Source organism: Erinaceus europaeus, chromosome 21 (genome assembly GCF_950295315.1).
Source record: "Erinaceus europaeus chromosome 21, mEriEur2.1, whole genome shotgun sequence".
Classification (NCBI taxonomy): domain Eukaryota; kingdom Metazoa; phylum Chordata; class Mammalia; order Eulipotyphla; family Erinaceidae; genus Erinaceus; species Erinaceus europaeus.
In genome coordinates, this window is record NC_080182.1 from 26,728,523 (window position 1) to 26,744,598 (window position 16,076).

General features: G+C 55.0%; 1 protein-coding gene across 3 annotated transcripts in view; it reads left to right on the forward strand.

Annotated features, from left to right (window-relative positions):
* DLEC1 (DLEC1 cilia and flagella associated protein) overlaps positions 1–15,960 on the forward strand; it is a 73,633-nt gene extending 57,673 nt beyond the window's left edge. For 2 of the 3 annotated variants that reach the window (XM_060180615.1, XM_060180616.1), the window contains 17 exons: positions 714–867; positions 1,999–2,109; positions 3,633–3,763; positions 4,080–4,271; positions 5,992–6,062; positions 6,382–6,533; positions 8,239–8,357; positions 8,763–8,833; positions 12,021–12,220; positions 12,308–12,388; positions 12,482–12,607; positions 12,689–12,783; positions 12,902–12,986; positions 13,163–13,357; positions 14,640–14,801; positions 15,368–15,763; positions 15,841–15,960. In XM_060180615.1, coding sequence (XP_060036598.1) covers positions 714–867; positions 1,999–2,109; positions 3,633–3,763; positions 4,080–4,271; positions 5,992–6,062; positions 6,382–6,533; positions 8,239–8,357; positions 8,763–8,833; positions 12,021–12,220; positions 12,308–12,388; positions 12,482–12,607; positions 12,689–12,783; positions 12,902–12,986; positions 13,163–13,357; positions 14,640–14,801; positions 15,368–15,763; positions 15,841–15,843 — 2,344 coding nt within the window. In that variant the 3' untranslated portion in view covers positions 15,844–15,960. Of the gene's footprint in view, positions 1–713; positions 868–1,998; positions 2,110–3,632; positions 3,764–4,079; positions 4,272–5,991; positions 6,063–6,381; positions 6,534–8,238; positions 8,358–8,762; positions 8,834–12,020; positions 12,221–12,307; positions 12,389–12,481; positions 12,608–12,688; positions 12,784–12,901; positions 12,987–13,162; positions 13,358–14,639; positions 14,802–15,367; positions 15,764–15,840 lie in introns of those variants that run through there. The other variant, XM_060180617.1, reaches the window with a different exon arrangement.
* The last annotated feature ends 116 nt before the right edge of the window (positions 15,961–16,076 follow it).

Here is a 16,076-nt window from a genome sequence, read left to right on the forward strand (position 1 = left end):
TGTGGTGTCCACCTCTCCCTCCTCCCCTCCCTCACTGCTTGAAAAAGTTGAGCTAGAGCAGTAAATCCTTGTTGACAGCAAAAAGATAAAAGAAACAGCAGGGTCGGCAAAGTGGCCCCCTTGGATAGGGCACTTTGTCAAGTGCCTGACCCTGACCCTGACCCTGACCCCCACCAGTGCTTTGGTGCCTCTCCCTCCCTCCCTCCCTGCCTCCCCACTCTCCCTCTTTGTGTGTGTCTATCAGAGAAAGAAAGAAAGAGGAAGGAAGACACATAACAGATTCTTAGGGTTGGTAAATAGCTCACAAGGCCCTGGGTTCAAGCCCTGGCACTCAGGAAGCTCCAAGAATGGCAGAGCTGTGCTGTGGCGTCTCTCCTCACTCTCTGTCTCTTCTCTTTTTCCATCTCTCTGAAGAATGTAAGAAAAGCGGCGCAGGGCGGCGTCATCCGTGTGTCTGGCCCTGGAGTCTTCTCCCTGGGAGTCTCTGTGTAGACATCTTGTCACCTGTGAGCAGGGCCAGCCCTGCACTTCTTTTTTTTTTCTTTTTCTTCTTCCCAGAGCACTGCTCAGCTCTGGTTTGTGGTGGTGTGGGGGATTGAACCTGGGACTTCAGAGCCTCAGGCATGAGAGTCTCTTTGCATAACCATTATGCTATCTATCCCCACCCAGACCTTTTCTTGTGACCCGTGTGCCTTTTGTTTCCTGTGTCCCAGCTATCTGCCTGTGTATGCAGAAGTGCAGAAGCCCCACGTGTACCTGCTCAACAGCTTTGTGGAGGTCAGCAACCTCTATGTGGGCGTACCCACAAAGGCCGTCATCACGCTCATCAATGGCACGCTCCTGCCCACCCAGTTCTACTGGGGTAAGGTGAGTGAGCCCACTCTGTGCACTGGGCTGCACCATGGGCACCAGGTCTCAGACATGGGGGTACTGCCCTCCCAGATGCCCCAGAACAGAGGTTTAGGCTCCCTTCCCCCAGACTTACACACTGGTCAGAAAAGCTGGACTTCTTGAAGGAGCAGCACTCCAGTCTCACCCTGCCTCCTTGGAATTCCAGTTCCCTTCCTGAGAAGGTTTGTTTGTTTGTTTTTGTCATCAATGGAGGTCGGTGCTGGCTCTGTGAATCCACCACTCTAAGCAGCCACTTTTCCCCCTTTATTTTTCTTTCCTTTCTGTTTTATTTGATAAGACAGAGGGATATTGAGAGTTGATAGGGAGAGAGAAAGAGAGACACCTGTAGCCCTGCTTGTGAAACAGCTGTATAGGTGGGGGACGGGGGCTCAAACCTGGGTCCTTGCGCACATGGTAACATATGTGCTCAGCCTGGTGCACCACCACACAGCCCCCTGGTTTTTTCTCTAAAGACTTTCTTTTTTAAAATGTGTTTATTTGTATTGGGGGTGATGGTTTACATTGAACAGCATTATAGTTGTTGGTGTGTGTGTAAAATTTCTCAGTTCTCTGCAGAACACCCTCCAGCCTAGGTGCACCAGGACCCATAAGCCCCACCTCCCATTTAAAATGTATTTTGTTTTACTTATTTATTTTTGGATAGAGACAGAATTGAGAGGAAGAAAGAGAGATCTACAGCACTGCTTCATGGCCAAGGAAGCTTCCCTCCTATAGGTGGGGACCAGGGGTTTGAACCCAGGCCCTTGACTATTGTAGCATGTGAACACTACCAGGTGTGCCTCTGCCCAGCCCTAAGGAAAGTCTTGTGAACACAGCTAGACCTGAAAGCCAGTGCGACCCAGGACTGTCCACACAGATGTGGACACCCAGCAGTGGCTCTTCCCAGAGCCATAATACAGCAGGGACCCGACCTGTGCTGCAGAGGTAGCCGGTAGCCCCCCACCTCCCAGAGCAGCTGTTAGCCAGGAACCCCTCTGGGCTGAGGCCCCTGCCTAAGAGGCCAGATGAGTGCCCAGCTGGGACCCCATGCCCCAGTGCATCCTGGGAGTCCAGCATGTAACCCCAAAACACCCTTGTGTCTGCCAGCTCCTGGGGCACCAAGCAAGCTCCTGCACCATCAAAGTCTTCCCCAGACAGGGCCTGCTGGGCCCCAGCGAAGAACGCCTGCTCCACCTGGAGTTCACTGCTAACACCCAGGTGAGTGTGGCGCTGAGGGCCTGTGACCAGGAGGGACCCTGCACCATGTACCTGTGTCAGCAGGGATTGTCTGTTCGCATCCTCTCCCGGCCTTTGTGCTGGGGAGAGAATTCTCACTCTTTTAAAAACTCAAGTGTAGGAGTCGGGCGGTGGCGCAGTGGGTTAAGCGCATGTGGCGCAAAGCGCAGGGACCGGCATAAGGATCCCGGCTCGAGCCCCCGGCTCCCCACCTGCAGGGGAGTCACTTCACAGGCGGTGAAGCAGGTCTGCAGGTGTCTACCTTTCTCTCCCCCCTCTGTCTTCCCCTCCTCTCTCCATTTCTCTCTGTCCTATCCAAAAATGGCAATAATAATAACTACAACAATAAAAAAGGGCAACAAAAGGGAATAAATAAATAAATATAAACAAACAACAACAACAAAAACTTAAGTGTACTCATTGGGGCCTGGAGAGAGCTCAGTGGGTAGAGCACATGCCCTGACAGTGCATGAGGCCCACTGTATGCCAGGACTGAACACTGCTCTGATCTCAGTCATGAAAGTAAATAATCTTTAAAAAAAAAAAAAAAATTCAGGGGCCAGGCGGTAGCACAGTGAGTTAAGTGCACATAGCGCAAAGTGTAAGGATCCAGGTTCAAGCCCCTGGCTCCCTATCTGTAGGGTGGTCATTTCACAAGTGGTGAAGCAGGTCACAAGGTGTCTGTCTTTCTCTCCCCCTCTGTCTTCCCCTCTCAGTTTCTCTCTGTCCTATCCAACTATAACAATAACAACAATAAGGGCAACAAAATGGGAAAAATGGCCTCCAGGGGCAGTGGATTCGTGGTGAAGGCTCTGAGCTCCAGCAATAACCCTGGAGGGAAAAAAATCATTCAGGGAACCAGGAGGTAGTGCACCAGGTTAAGCACACATGGCACAAAGCAAAAGGACTGGTGCAAAGATCCCAGCTCCCTACCTGCAGGGGCGTCACTTTGCAAGCGGTGAAGCAGGTCTGCAGGTGTCTATATTTCCCCTTCTCTGTCTTCCCCTCCTATCTCAATTTCTCTCTGTCCTATCTAACGACAACAGCAACAACAACAATGGAATAAAGATGGCCTCCAGGAGCAGTGGATTCATAGTGTAGGCACAGAGCCCCAGCGATAACCCTGGAGGCAAAAAAAAAAAAAATTCAGGGGGGCAGGGGAAAGCAGGGCCGGGTGGTGGCACACCTGATTGATCGCACATGTTACAATGTGCAAGGACCCAGGATTGAGCCCCTGGTCCCCACCTGCAGGGGCGAAAGCTTCAAGAGTGGTGAAGCAGTGCTGCAGGTGTCTCTCTGTCTCTCTCCCCCTCTAATCTCCCCCTCTCCTCTCAATTTCTCGCTGTCTCTATCCAATAAGTAAGTAAAGATAATAAAAACTTTTAAAAAGAAGGCCTTTGTGTGGCGCCCTACACAGTACTGGCTCATGCTATGGAAGACCCATTGAGGTGAAGCAAAGCCCCAGGACTGAGTGTAGGGACGGCCCCTGTCGGCCTTTCTTACAGGAAGAGCTGACAGACCTGGCCTTCCCCTGCCACATAACCGGCATGGATAAGCCACTGGTCCTGGGCATCTCCGGGAAGCCCCAGGGGCTGAATGTGACCATTGAAGTCTTTGAAGAGAGTTCTGAATGCAGGTGAGCTCCCTGCTCCCCCTCTCCAGGCCAAGGCCTGAGGACTGAGGTAACCACACAGAGGAAGGTGGCAGGGGACAGGACTGTGGATACTGTGGGCTTTCCTGGGGGGCAGGTCAGTGCACCTCTGGCCAGGGAGAGTTTGGGGGATTGGATCTGAGGCCTCTCGGTGTCACAGGTGGATGTCTGTGAGGCAGCCACTGCTGAGGGAGCGCGAGGCTGAAGCCTGCCTCCTGGGCAGCTATTGCACCCCTGCCCAAGGCAGCTCGCTGGGCAGGGTCCAGGGCGGCCTGTGACCTCACACCCAGGGCGGGGGTAGTGTTCCCTTCTCAGATGTGTACCCCGGCCACCCAGAGGAGCTCCGCCTGGACTTTGGCTCGACGGTGCCGCTGCGGACCCTGGTGACCCGCCAGGTCACCCTGACCAACCTCTCCCCGATACTGGCCCCCTTCACCCTCGAGTTTGAGTACTTCCGGAGCCCCCAAGACAGCCTGAGCCGGAAACCCAGCCTGTAAGCCTGGCTTCAGTCAGAGGCCGTTCCTGGGATGGGGGAGCGGGGGCCAGTGGCAGCTGGGGTGGAGGCTCTGTGTGGCTCAGGTGGCCAGAGAGTGGGTGGTGTGAGAAGTGCAAAGCTGTGCTCTCACAGGGAGGCATGTGGGAAGATGGTGCCTGCTGCTGGCTCCTGGCCTGGGAGAGGGCTTGTGGGAGAGGCTGGCACTTCTGCCCCTTCTCCTCAGCCCGGCCTCCTCAGGAGGGCTCCTCGTAGGTCAGGCTTTACCTGTATGTAGGTGGAGGAAGCCATGTGGGCAGAGATGGTCATAAGAGAGCCAATGTGGGGACTGGCTGATGGCGCAGCAGGTTAAACGCACATGGCGTGAAACGCCAGGACCGGCGTAAGGATCCCGGTTCAAGCCCCCGGCTCCCCACCTGCAGGGGAGTCACTTCACAAGCGGTGAAGCAGGTCTGCAGGTGTCTGTCTTTCTCTCCCCCTCTCTGTCCTATCCAACAATGACAGCAATAACAACAACAATAATAATAACAAAAACAAGGGCAACAAAAGGGGAAAAAATAGTCTCCAGGAGCAGGGGACTCATATAATGCAGGCATCATGGAATCCCAGAAATAACCCTAGAGTCAAAAAGAAAATTTTTTTAAAAAATTAAATTTAAAAAAGCCAGCTTGTGATCAAGGAACAGTGGGAGGGCACAAAGTCTACCACTGCCCTGTGGATGCCTAATGGATAAAACAGAAAGTGGTCAGGACATAGCTCACTCAGCAGAGCGCATAGCCTGCCTGTGTAAGGACCTGGGTTCAAGCCCCAGCACCACAGGGAAGCACCATGGGCAGCATCAGGGAAAGCTCTACACATGGCAGAGTGGTGCCGTGGTATCTCTCTTCCTCTCTGCCTCTCTCTCTCCCTCTTTTTTTTTTAATTTATTTTATTTATTTATTCCCTTTTGTTGCCCTTGTTGTTTTTTATTGTTGTAGTTATTATTGTTGTCGTCATTGTTGGATAGGACAGAGAGAAATGGAGAGAGGAGGGGAAGACAGAGAGGGGGAGAGAAAGATAGACACCTGCAGACCTGCTTCACTGCCTGTGAAGCTACTCCCCTGCAGGTGAGGAGCCGGGGTTCGAACCGGGATCCTTATGCCGGTCCTTGTGCTTTGCGCCACCTGCGCTTAACCCGCTGCACTACAGCCCGACTCCCTCTCTCTCCCTCTTTATCTGAAAAATAAAAGAATGAAAAAATGGGCCGTAGAGTGGTGTGGCAGAAGCTACGAGACCGTCCTCCAGAGAGCCCGCTGCAAGCATCCTGCAGACACTGCAGGCACCTCACCTTCTAATGTCCAGCCTAACCGGCACTGCTGGTGACAGGGGGGGACACTGGCCCTTCCTCCCAGGAGAATCAGCGCATGTGCCATGCTGGATAGGTGGATAGGTGTTGGCAGGCTGGCCACTGCGTGCCCACAGGCTGGGATAGAGGCGAGAGTGTGAGCTGGATCTATGACCTGGGTCTTCTGGACAGAGAGCTTGGGGAGTCCTCCTGGGTTTCTTGGGGAGCAATCCCTGGGGGCAGCCAGCGGCCTGCAGTGAGGATACATGGGAGGTGGGGATGCAGGGCCACTGTCCTCTGCCAGTACCTGGCTGGGTGCTGGAGGCCAGGGGTGGGGGCCAGGCCTGAGGAGGCCGCAGATGGCCTGATGCTGTTCCCATGTTCCATCTTATCAAGGCCTGACATTCCGGTTTCCCTGCTGAAGACGGCGAGGATGCAGAAGCAGCTGGCCAAGCGAGAGGAGCACTGTAAGGGGGGTGCCAGTGGCCCAACGAGGATGTAGGTGCTGCCCTGGTGGGGGTGGGGGGCGGTGGGGTGCAGAGACTCAGCTCAGTGCTTTTTCTAGCAAGGTCCCTGAGGTGCCCAGCCCTGGCTAGAACAGAAGGCTTGCACACGGCCTGAGTGATGGCTCAGAAGGGAGGCCTCCCACTGGGGCCTTCCCCCCAGGAACTCCCAGGAGGACTTCCAGGAGGAGGTGTGGGTTAGTCTGACCAAGGAGAGGCTGGAAGGTGGCTTGTCTTGGGGTGGGGGTGGAATCCTGAGCCCCATACTGGTCCCCCCCACCAGTCTTTATGGAAAACATGCTGTCCTATGGGAAAGGCGCAGCTTTCTTCCCCCACGTGGCCCAGGGCTTGCTGGGCGCCCACCAGCAGCTCAGAATCAACATCACAGGCTGTGCGAACATGTGGGGCGAGTACTGGGACAAGCTCATCTGCACAGTAAGAACACGGGAAGGAGGCTGGTCCCACCCACCCCCCAGGCCCACGCTGCTCCAGCACCTGGCCCTCCACTCACCTTGCTCAGGGGCTGCCCTGTCAGCAGCCACTGCTGGGATCCTGGCCCAGACAGCCGAGGCAGGAGGGAGGTCCTGGTGGGCGGGGGATGGGGGGGACCTCCCACACCTCCTCCAGCAGAGGAGCTGGCTGTCTGGGCTGGGCTACAGCCAGATGGAGCCACAGCCTCACCTGGACTGGAGTCAGTCATAGTCCCATCATCCTGGTCACTGACTGTCACCCAGCATGAATGGAGCACTTGCTGTGTGTGGGTCCCCATGGGCTGGGTTGTAACATGTGTCCCCCGCTCCGTGACTTACTCAGTTACTGCCCAGAAGAGTGCCATGAGAGATTCCGGGCAGGTTGGTTATAGGGGCCACTTGCTTGAAGTTGTTGGCATTGATACACGGCAAAGGACCGTCACTGCACAAAGAGTGCTTCGCTAACAGTAGCAGGGAGGGAAAGGCAGTGTTGAGGTGGAGGTGGTGGCTGATGAGTGTATAAAAGGGTGCCGTCATGAGGGCAGTAAGGTGACTTACCTGGAAGGGTACATGCCCTACCATACGTGAGGGCCCAGGTACAAACCCTGGCACAACATGGCAGCACCAGGGGAAATGCCATAGATGGTGAGATGCCCACAGGGAACCCTGGGCTCACTCTTCAGCACCGTTTATAACCTAGAGGTGCTCTGATTGCCCTCTCGTGAAAAGAAAAAGAAAGTCTATTTCTTTTTATTTTATTATTTTTTTTAAATATTTTTATTTATTATTAGAGACAGAGAGAAATTGAGAAGATGGGGGGAACAGAGAGGGAGAGAAACAGAGAGACACTTGCAGCCCTGCTTTACCATTTGTGAAGCTTTCCCCTGCAGATAGAGACCAGAGGCTTGAACCCATGTCCTTGCACATTGTAACGTGTGCATTTAACCAGGTGCACCACCACTAGGCCCCAAGTCTATTTCTTTCTTTTTTGTTTTTTTTTTTTTTATTTTGGGTTTTTTTTGTATTTATTTATTCCCTTTTGTTGCCCTTGTTATTTTTTATTGTTGTAGTTATTATTGATGTCGTCATTGTTGGATAGGACAGAGAGAAATGGAGAGAGGAGGGGGAGAGAAAGATAGACACCTGCAGACCTGCTTCACCACCTGTGAAGCGACTCCCCTGTAGGTGGAGAGCCGGGGGCTCAAACTGGCATCCTTACGCTGGTCCTTGCGCTTTACGCCATGTGCACTCAACCCGCTGGAGCACTCAACCGCCTGACTCCCTCTATTTCTTTTTATTATAGATTTTTTTTCCAGACACTGCTTATCTCTTGTTTGTGGAATCAGGATTGAAATAAATGAATAAATAATTCGTAGTGATTTTTTTATTAGCAGAGAGCAGTGGTCACTTTCCATTTCAAAGATACAGACTTTGACCCAAGGGGCACTAAGAGGTGACTGGTGGTCAGCCCTGAAAAGTGTTCTGGTCACGGGCTGCAGGAGAGCTAAGAGGGCGAGGGAGATGGAGGTGTGGGCCCCTTTCCAAGAGGCCCCCATGAAAATGACCAAGCTGTGAAGCCCCCAGGCTGGCTGGGGAAAGACAGGTCTTGTGTTGAGGGGGCTGGGGCCCAAGGAATGTGGCAGCATCCACTGACTACAGCGTGTTTGCAGGTGGGAGACCAGGCACCCACTGTCATCCCGGTGTACCTGGTGGCAGTGGGCTGTCCCATCAGCTCCCTGAGGCCCACCTACCGCATCGCTGACCAATTCCAGAAGGAGCCTATTATCAGGTAGCCCTCCTTGGCCACATCCTCTGCTCCATGGGCTGCCCCTGACTGACCTGTTGCTCTCTAGCTGGCCCAGGACCCCTGTAAAGAAAGCCCCAGGATGACAGGGCTGCCACCCACGCATCTTAGGGAGCCTTGAAAGGGTTACAGCAAGGCCAAGGTCAGTGCCAGTCCCAGCATGCCTCACTACTGCAGAGCTGGGATCAGCCAGTTGAGAACAGGGGTGCTCAGGGGCTGGTGGGTAACCCTGGATCACAGACCTACAGGCACTCTGGGGCAGAACTCCAGCCTTGACAGACTCTAGGCTGACAGGCTAGTGTGGGGCTTCCCCCAAACCCCCCCCCCCCTTGAAGCAGCTGTGCCTGCAGGCTGGCTGTGGTCACACTCAGCCTGCTGTCCCACCTCCAGGTTTGGCACACAGGTCTCAGGAGGAGTCACAATCATCCGGACCATTCGCCTGAACAACTCCAGTCCCTGTGGTAAGACGCTCAGTAGTCCTCTTGCTCCAGGCTGTGCCATGCCAAGTGAGGAGGGTGGGGCTGGGAGAGCAGACGCCCCAAGGTCAGGACTCAGGAGTCCAGGTGGCCTGAGACTCCCAAAGGTCCAAGGTGAAGAGTCGCCAAGCCGTTGTGAGGTTGGCATGTAAACGGGAATCAGTGAACAACAGATCTAAAAGTGTCTATCTTTCCCTCTCTGTCTCCCCACCCCTCTCAGTGTTTATCTGACTTGTCAAGTAAGAGACAGAAAATAAGTAAACAAACAAATTTTAGAGTTTGTAGTCTCTCATCCATTTTGATTTGACCTTGGTATGTCATACTGATTTTTTAATGTTTTATAAAGTTTTTTTTAACATTTTTAATATTTATTTATTTTCCATTGTGTTGCCCTTGTTTTATTTTTTTATTGTTGTAGTTATTATTGTTGTAGTTATTATTGATGTCATTGGCTAGGACAGAGAAATGGAGAGAGGAGGGGAAGACAGAGAGGGGGAGAGAAAGACAGACACCTGCAGACCTGCTTCACCGCCTGTGAAGTGACTCCCCTGCAGGTGGGCAGCCTGCCAGGCGCAGTGCATGGGGACCTGGGGACCCAGAGGGAGCAGGGCAGAGGGAGCTCTGCTGAGATGGCCATTCCTGCCTGGTGGGACAGTGTGGCCTGCGCTGACTGAAGAGGAAGCTGTGTGCTGGGCTCTGTGGGGAGGTCTCCGGACCCCATGAGGGCATGCAAGATGTTGCCCAAGAGGACATTTTTTCCCTTTTTTTATTTTATTCATTTATTCACTCCCTTTTGTTGTCCTTGTTTTTTATTATTGTTGTTGTCATTGTTGGATAGGACAGAGAGAAATGGAGAGAGGAGGGGAAGACAGAGAGGGGGAGAGAAAGACAGACACCTGCAGACCTGCTTCACCGCCTGTGAAGCGACTCCCCTGCAGGTGGGGAGCCAGGGGCTCGAACTGGGATCCTTATGCTGGTCCTTGTGCTTTGTGCCACCTGCACTTAACCCGTTGCACTACCGCCTGACTCCTTTTCCCTCCTTTAAAAATTTTTTTAACTGTTTGATTTGATAGGGTAAAGAAATTGAGAGTGGGCGGGGCCAGGTGGTAGCACAAAGAGTTGAGCCTACATGGGGCAAAGCCAGGACCGGCATAAGGATGCTGGTGTGAGCCCCTAGCTCCCCACCTGTAGGGGGCGTCGCTTCACAAGCAGTGAAACAGGAATGCAGGTGTCTTGCTCTCCCCTCTCTGTCTTCCTCTCCTCTCTTGATTTCTCTCTGTCCTATCCAACAATGACGACAGCAATAACAATAGTACCAACAACAACAATAAACAACAAGGGAAACAAAAGGAAAAAAATAGTCTCCAGGAGCAGTGGATTCATAATGCAGGCACTGAGCCCCAGCAATAACCCTAGAGGTATAAAAAAAGAAAGAAAAGAAAGAAGAGTGGTCTGGGAGGTGGCACAGTGGATAAAACACTGGATTCTCAACCATGAAGTCCTGAGTTCAATCCCCAGCAGCACATGTACCAGTGTGATATCTGGTTCTTTCTCTCTCTGCCTATCTTTCTCATGAATAAATAAATAAATTTAAAAAAAAAGACATTGAGAGAGGATAAGGGAGAGAGACAGAGAGACACTGCAGACCTGCTTCACTGCTTGTGACGCTTCCCCCTACAGGTAGGGAACGGGGACTCATACCTAGGTCCTCTCGCCTGTTAACGTATGCACTTGAGTGGGTACACCACTGCCTGGACCCCCAAGTTCATGTGTTTCAATTCTTTGTTATCTTTTAGGAGGAAAAAAAAAAAGGCCGGTCCATGTATTTTTGCCTTTGGGTTTTATGATTGATTTCACTTTATTTTCTCCTTTATTTTGCTTTCAGTGATTTCATTTTTCTTTCACTTTGCTCAGTTAGGGATTTCTCTTCTGCTTTCTTTTCCTGGCTTCCTTCCCTTCATGGTACTCAAAGTCACAAGCACTCTTCTCTAGCCAGACTGTGTGACAACAACTATGTGTGTTGGGGGGGGGGGTGCTGAAGCAGGTGGCAGGCACTACTCCAAAGAAACACAAAGCAGGGACCCCTGGGTGGGAGTTCACCAAGTGTCCCAAGGTCAACTAGTGACTAATCGGGTGTAAACTGGGGGGTGGGTGAGATCTGGCGATGGCGGACAACTTATCCTGCAAGCTTGCTTGCTATGGAGGGGGGAGAGAGAGAAGGTGATACTGGAGAGGTCACTGGCTGAGGTAGGCAGGTGAGGGGACCCACCTTTGCCATTGGGGAGCAGAAAGTGGCTGAAGCCGTGGGGGGGGTAGGTGCAGATCAAATGGAGGCTGTGGCTGGACTTCACGTGGGCTTTAGGGAGGACAGGCCAATGTGCAGATTGGGAAGGAAAATGAGTCAGAGATCAGTGGCGAGTAGAGTGTGGACCCAGCTTAGGTTGGGAACAGGTTTGAAAGTGGGACCCAGGGCCAGCAGCATAGCTCACTTGGATATGCTGCTTTGCCTGTGCATAGCCTAGGTTCAAGTCCAGCCCCCACCACATTGAAGGAAGCTTCATTGCTATGGTGTCTCTCTCTCTCTTAAAAAAAGGGGGGGTCAGGCGGTAGTGCAGCAGGCTAAGTGCACGTGGCACAAAGCATAAGGATCCTGGCTGGAGGTCCTAGGTTTGATCCCCGCCATCACAGATGCCAGAATAATGCTCTGGTGTTTGCTCGCTCGCTCTCCCTCTCTCCCTTTCTCTCCACTCTCCCCCATGTTAATAAATAAGAAAGTCTAAAAAGAAAAAAGGGGGGCAGAGAAGACAGCATCATGGTTACTCAAAAGACTTTCCTGCCTGAAACCCTGAAGTCCCAGGTTTAGTCCTATACTGCCATAAGCCAGAGCTGTGCAGGGCTCTGGAAAATAATAATAATGATATAAAAGGAATTGCCCGGAGGGCTGGGGATGGAGCTCCATGGGCAAAGAGCATGCCGTGCACGCATGAAGCCCTGGGTTCGGTCCCCGGCACCCAGCTTCCCCCATCAGAGCAGTAGGAACACGGCCTGGCAGTGGTGTCAGAGAGCCAACAAGGCCCCATTCCAGCCGAGTGAGTATCAGAGACCGGCAGCTGTGGGAGGGGCTCCAGGGATGCTCCACCGGCTCTGCACTCTGAGCACCCTCCCCCTTCAGACATCCGCCTGGACTGGGAGACCTACAGTCCGGACTGCAGGGAGGACAAGCTGCTGGACCTACTGGTGTTCTACGGCCCCCTCTTCCCGCTGCGGGACCACCTGGGAAACGAGCTCCTGTCCCCTGAGACCCCAGGGAGCGTGACTGGGCCCCCAAGTTGTCCCTCCAGTGGGTCAGACTACAGCCCCGATGCCCCATCTGTAAGCAGGGCTGGAGGGGAGAGGGCAAGGGTGGGCTGCCCCCCAGGGGTGTGACTGGTGGGAGCCTCAACAACTCCTTGATGGCAGGCCCAGAAGGTCATCTCAGTCATCCTGCAGGAGCACGAGGGGGTGCCCTCCAGCCTGTACCAGATCAGCCCCAGGCAGCTGGTGAGTTGAGGTGGGGCAGGGAGCTGCCTCAGGGCACCTGTGCCGCCACAGGGTAGGGGGTAGGGCAGTGCTGAGGCTGCCTGTCCATGCCAGGTGGTCCCTGCGGGGGGCAGCAGCTCCATCAGCATCTCCTTCACACCTCTCGTGCTTGGCCCCGAGATCCTGCACAAGGTGGATTGCGCTGGCTACGCCCTGGGCTTCATGAGCTTGGACAATGAGGTGAGCCCTCCCCCATGGGGGCCTATGCGAGGGGTCCCCGCCCGCCAGGGGCCACCAGCACTGAGGCCCTCTTCTCGGTAGGTGGAGAGGGAACTCCCTGGGAAGAGGCGCCGTGGGCAGGACTTCGCTGTGGGCCCCCTGAGGCTGGACCTGCATGGCTGCGTGAGGCCTGCACAGTGAGTGGGCCAGTGGCCTGGGTCTCCTCTACGTCTGGGGCTGGGGGGTGGGGGAACAGGGGGAGTTTCACCGTAGCCCCTGGAGGCTCAGCCCACCGACAGTGCCTGTCCCCGGCAGACTGAGCATGGAGCTGGACTACGGCAGAGGCATGGTCTTCCGGCACCAGGCCAGCGACCTTATCCCCGAGCATCCCTGCTCTGGGGTGAGTCTGCTGCCTCTCTCTCCAGCCCCACCTGACCACAGCCAGGATGCTGTGTCCCCACAGACCCCTTTCGGGGACAGTCTGAGAGCCCAAGTCCCCCCCCCCCAGCACCCTCTCCCCCACCTGAGCCCCGGAATAAAGACCTGCCTCTCCAGCTCCCCCATCCCCCCCACCAGGTGCTGGCTGAGCTGGTGACCACCCAGCACCTGAAGCTGACCAACAACACGGAGATCCCCCACTACTTCCGGCTGCTGGTCTCCAAGCCGTTCTCTGTCTCTCAAGAAGGGGCGAAGCACAGCCGCGGAGCCCCCATCCAGGGAACGGCGGCAGAGGACAAGCAGCTGGTGCTCCCCCCACAGGAGAACATGCTGGTCAGTGCCCGGGAACCCCGCACGTGCCTGGACCCAGCTCCCTCTCACACACACCGACAGCTCAACCCACTCCAGTCCTGACACAAACTGCACATGCAGGCACTTGCTGTAGACTCGTGATGTGCAGCCCACCCCAGCCCTCTGCATGGGGGCCCCCCCTAAAGACGTCATTCATCCTGGCGAGGGGACGAACAGTCAAGCGCAGTCTCGACTGTTCACTACCTGTAGCCCCCAGCCCCTTTTTAACCAGAGCACTGCTCTACTCTGGCTTGTGGTGTGGGACTGAACCTGGGATCTCAGAGCCTCATGCAGGAGTCTTTTTGTGGAACTGTTATGCTCTCTCCCCCTGCCCCCCACCTGCCCCCTTCTGAAAGGTATAAGCTGACAACTAGAGCTCCCCGGTCTGTGGCATCAGCAGATATTTTCATGTTTTTCAGTTGAGTGAAATGTAGGGATGGTTAATCCTTGCCTATGGTTTAATACTTCTCTGGGAAGCCCAGTTTCCCCACAAAAGGACATGGCATCCATTACTCCCACCATGTGCTTACTCAGTGGCCCAGCAGCTGGTTCCAGACCAGAATTTTCTGCCACGCTCTCGATTCCAACTCAGTCTTTGCAGACGTGGCTCCCAGTCTTCCTCCCCATATCTGTGCCTCTTTTCAGCAGTGTGTTTTACCTTCCCCACGTTGCCCAAGTTAGCACCCTGACACTCCACAGTGCCCACCCGCCAAGCCCTGCTGCCTCCTCCTCAATCTCCCTCAGCATGTCCCATAGCTCCATCTTGGTCTAGAACTAAGGCCCTTCCTGTGGGGCCCAAATTACACCCCCAGTCTCCTGACAGCCTCACATCCATTCATGCTCCTTACAGCAAGTAACCATGGATGTCTTCCTAATGAAAACCTGTCAGAGGCCCCGCTCTGTGCCCGTGGGCTTGTCCACATCTGGTCGTGTGAGGGGTACAGGGAGGTCTGCTTATCTTCTCCCTTCTGGGCCCCCAGCTGCAGGGCAGAGGCAACCTTGCTACAGTACTGACATCAGGGGCCAGAACACGTGTGGAATGGGAGCAGCTGATAGGGGTCTGGGTGGTAGGGCAGGAGGGTACAGCTGGGCTGCCGGCTGGGCAGGGCCGTGTCAGTCTGGGCGGCAGGCTGCGTGGGTCAGGGACAGAGGTGGGACCTGGGCGGCTCTGCAGAGGCCATGGGTGGGTGGGAAGGACAGAACTCTGGGGGTGCCACCACCTCAGCAGCAGCCTGCGGTGACAGTCTCGTCCACGCCTGCTCAGGTGAACGTGTCCTTCTCGCTCTCGCTGGAGCTGCTCTCCTATCAGAAGCTCCCAGCTGACCAGATGCTGCCCGGAGTGGAGATTCAGAAGAAAGCAAATGGCGAAAAAGAGATGGTGTTCACTCAGAACCTGCTGCTGCAGTACAACAACCAGACCATGCAGGTGAGTCTCATCTGTCCCCACGGTGAGGGGCGGATGGAGCTGGACTCCATGGTGGGGCCAGGGGAGGTGGGCAGGAGCCTTGAAACCTGGCCCAGAGGTCCCCTTCACCCCGGAAGAGGCCTTGCACAGGGGGACAAGGCTCCTCCATCCTTACCTGTCTAAAAGAGCTTAGAGCTAGGTAAGGAGCTGTCAGGTAGAAAGTCAGGGTAGCTTCGTGGAGGAGGTGCTGTGAGACAGCTCCTGTTAAATCAGAGAAGGGAGACCACATCCAGAGGCTGAGGGAGTGACCTGATAGGCAGGTGGAGTGAGCACCTGAGGGGGGACTCACGGGCGAGCGGTACCATCCTAGTTCCATCAGTTCATCAGGGTGTGGGATGAGGGCTGAGCTAGAGGCTACGGGGACGTCTCGACCCAGAGCCCATGAGGGTTCAGCACCCTTGGTTTCGATGCTACGCGCACGGCCCCATCACCCACCCCTCAGAAGCCTCAAACTGGGCGTGTAGAGACCCAGCTCGGAGCAGTTCAGCATGAACAGGACCGTCCGGACCATGGCTTCTGTCCTCCAGGTGGTGCCCCTGCGGGCCGTCGTGGCCGTGCCCGAGCTGCAGCTCTCCACCAGCTGGGTGGACTTCGGAACCTGCTTCGTGAACCAGGGCCGGGTGCGAGAGGTCTACCTGCTGAACCTGAGCGGCTGCACAAGCTACTGGACCGTGCTGATGGGTAGGCCACCCCCCAAACCCTGGGATGCTGGATCCCAGCCATGCAGGGGGACAGGGAGGCTCCTGGGGCAGCGTGTGGAGCCACCAGCCCTCCCGTGTGCCACCTCCCCTCTGAGCAGGCCAGCAGAAGCCAGACAAGGACCCCGCAGCTTTCTGGGTGTCCCCAAGCAGCGGGCTGCTGCAGGCACGGTCTGTCAATGCTCCTCCAACCTCCATCCCTCTTCAGATTCTCTTCAAGGCCAGGTACAGCCCCCCCCCCCATCCCCCTTGTCTCTGCCCCCCACCTGGAGCCCGTCCTAACCATAACCCCTCCCCCGCAGTAACAGTCAGCTGTACGAGTCCACGCTGGTGGTGGAAGGCGTGCTCGGGGAGAAGGTGTGCATGCTGAGGCTGCGGGGCAAAGGCTCTAATGATGAGAAATACATGGTACGCCAGTAGGGGTCTCTGTCTTCACTCAGCCAGTGTTGGAAATAAACGTGGCCCAGTGCTCGGACCCGGGTCTCTTGCTGGGGAGGGAGGGAGACACAGGATGGAAGGCCCTGTTTCTGGAAGTCAT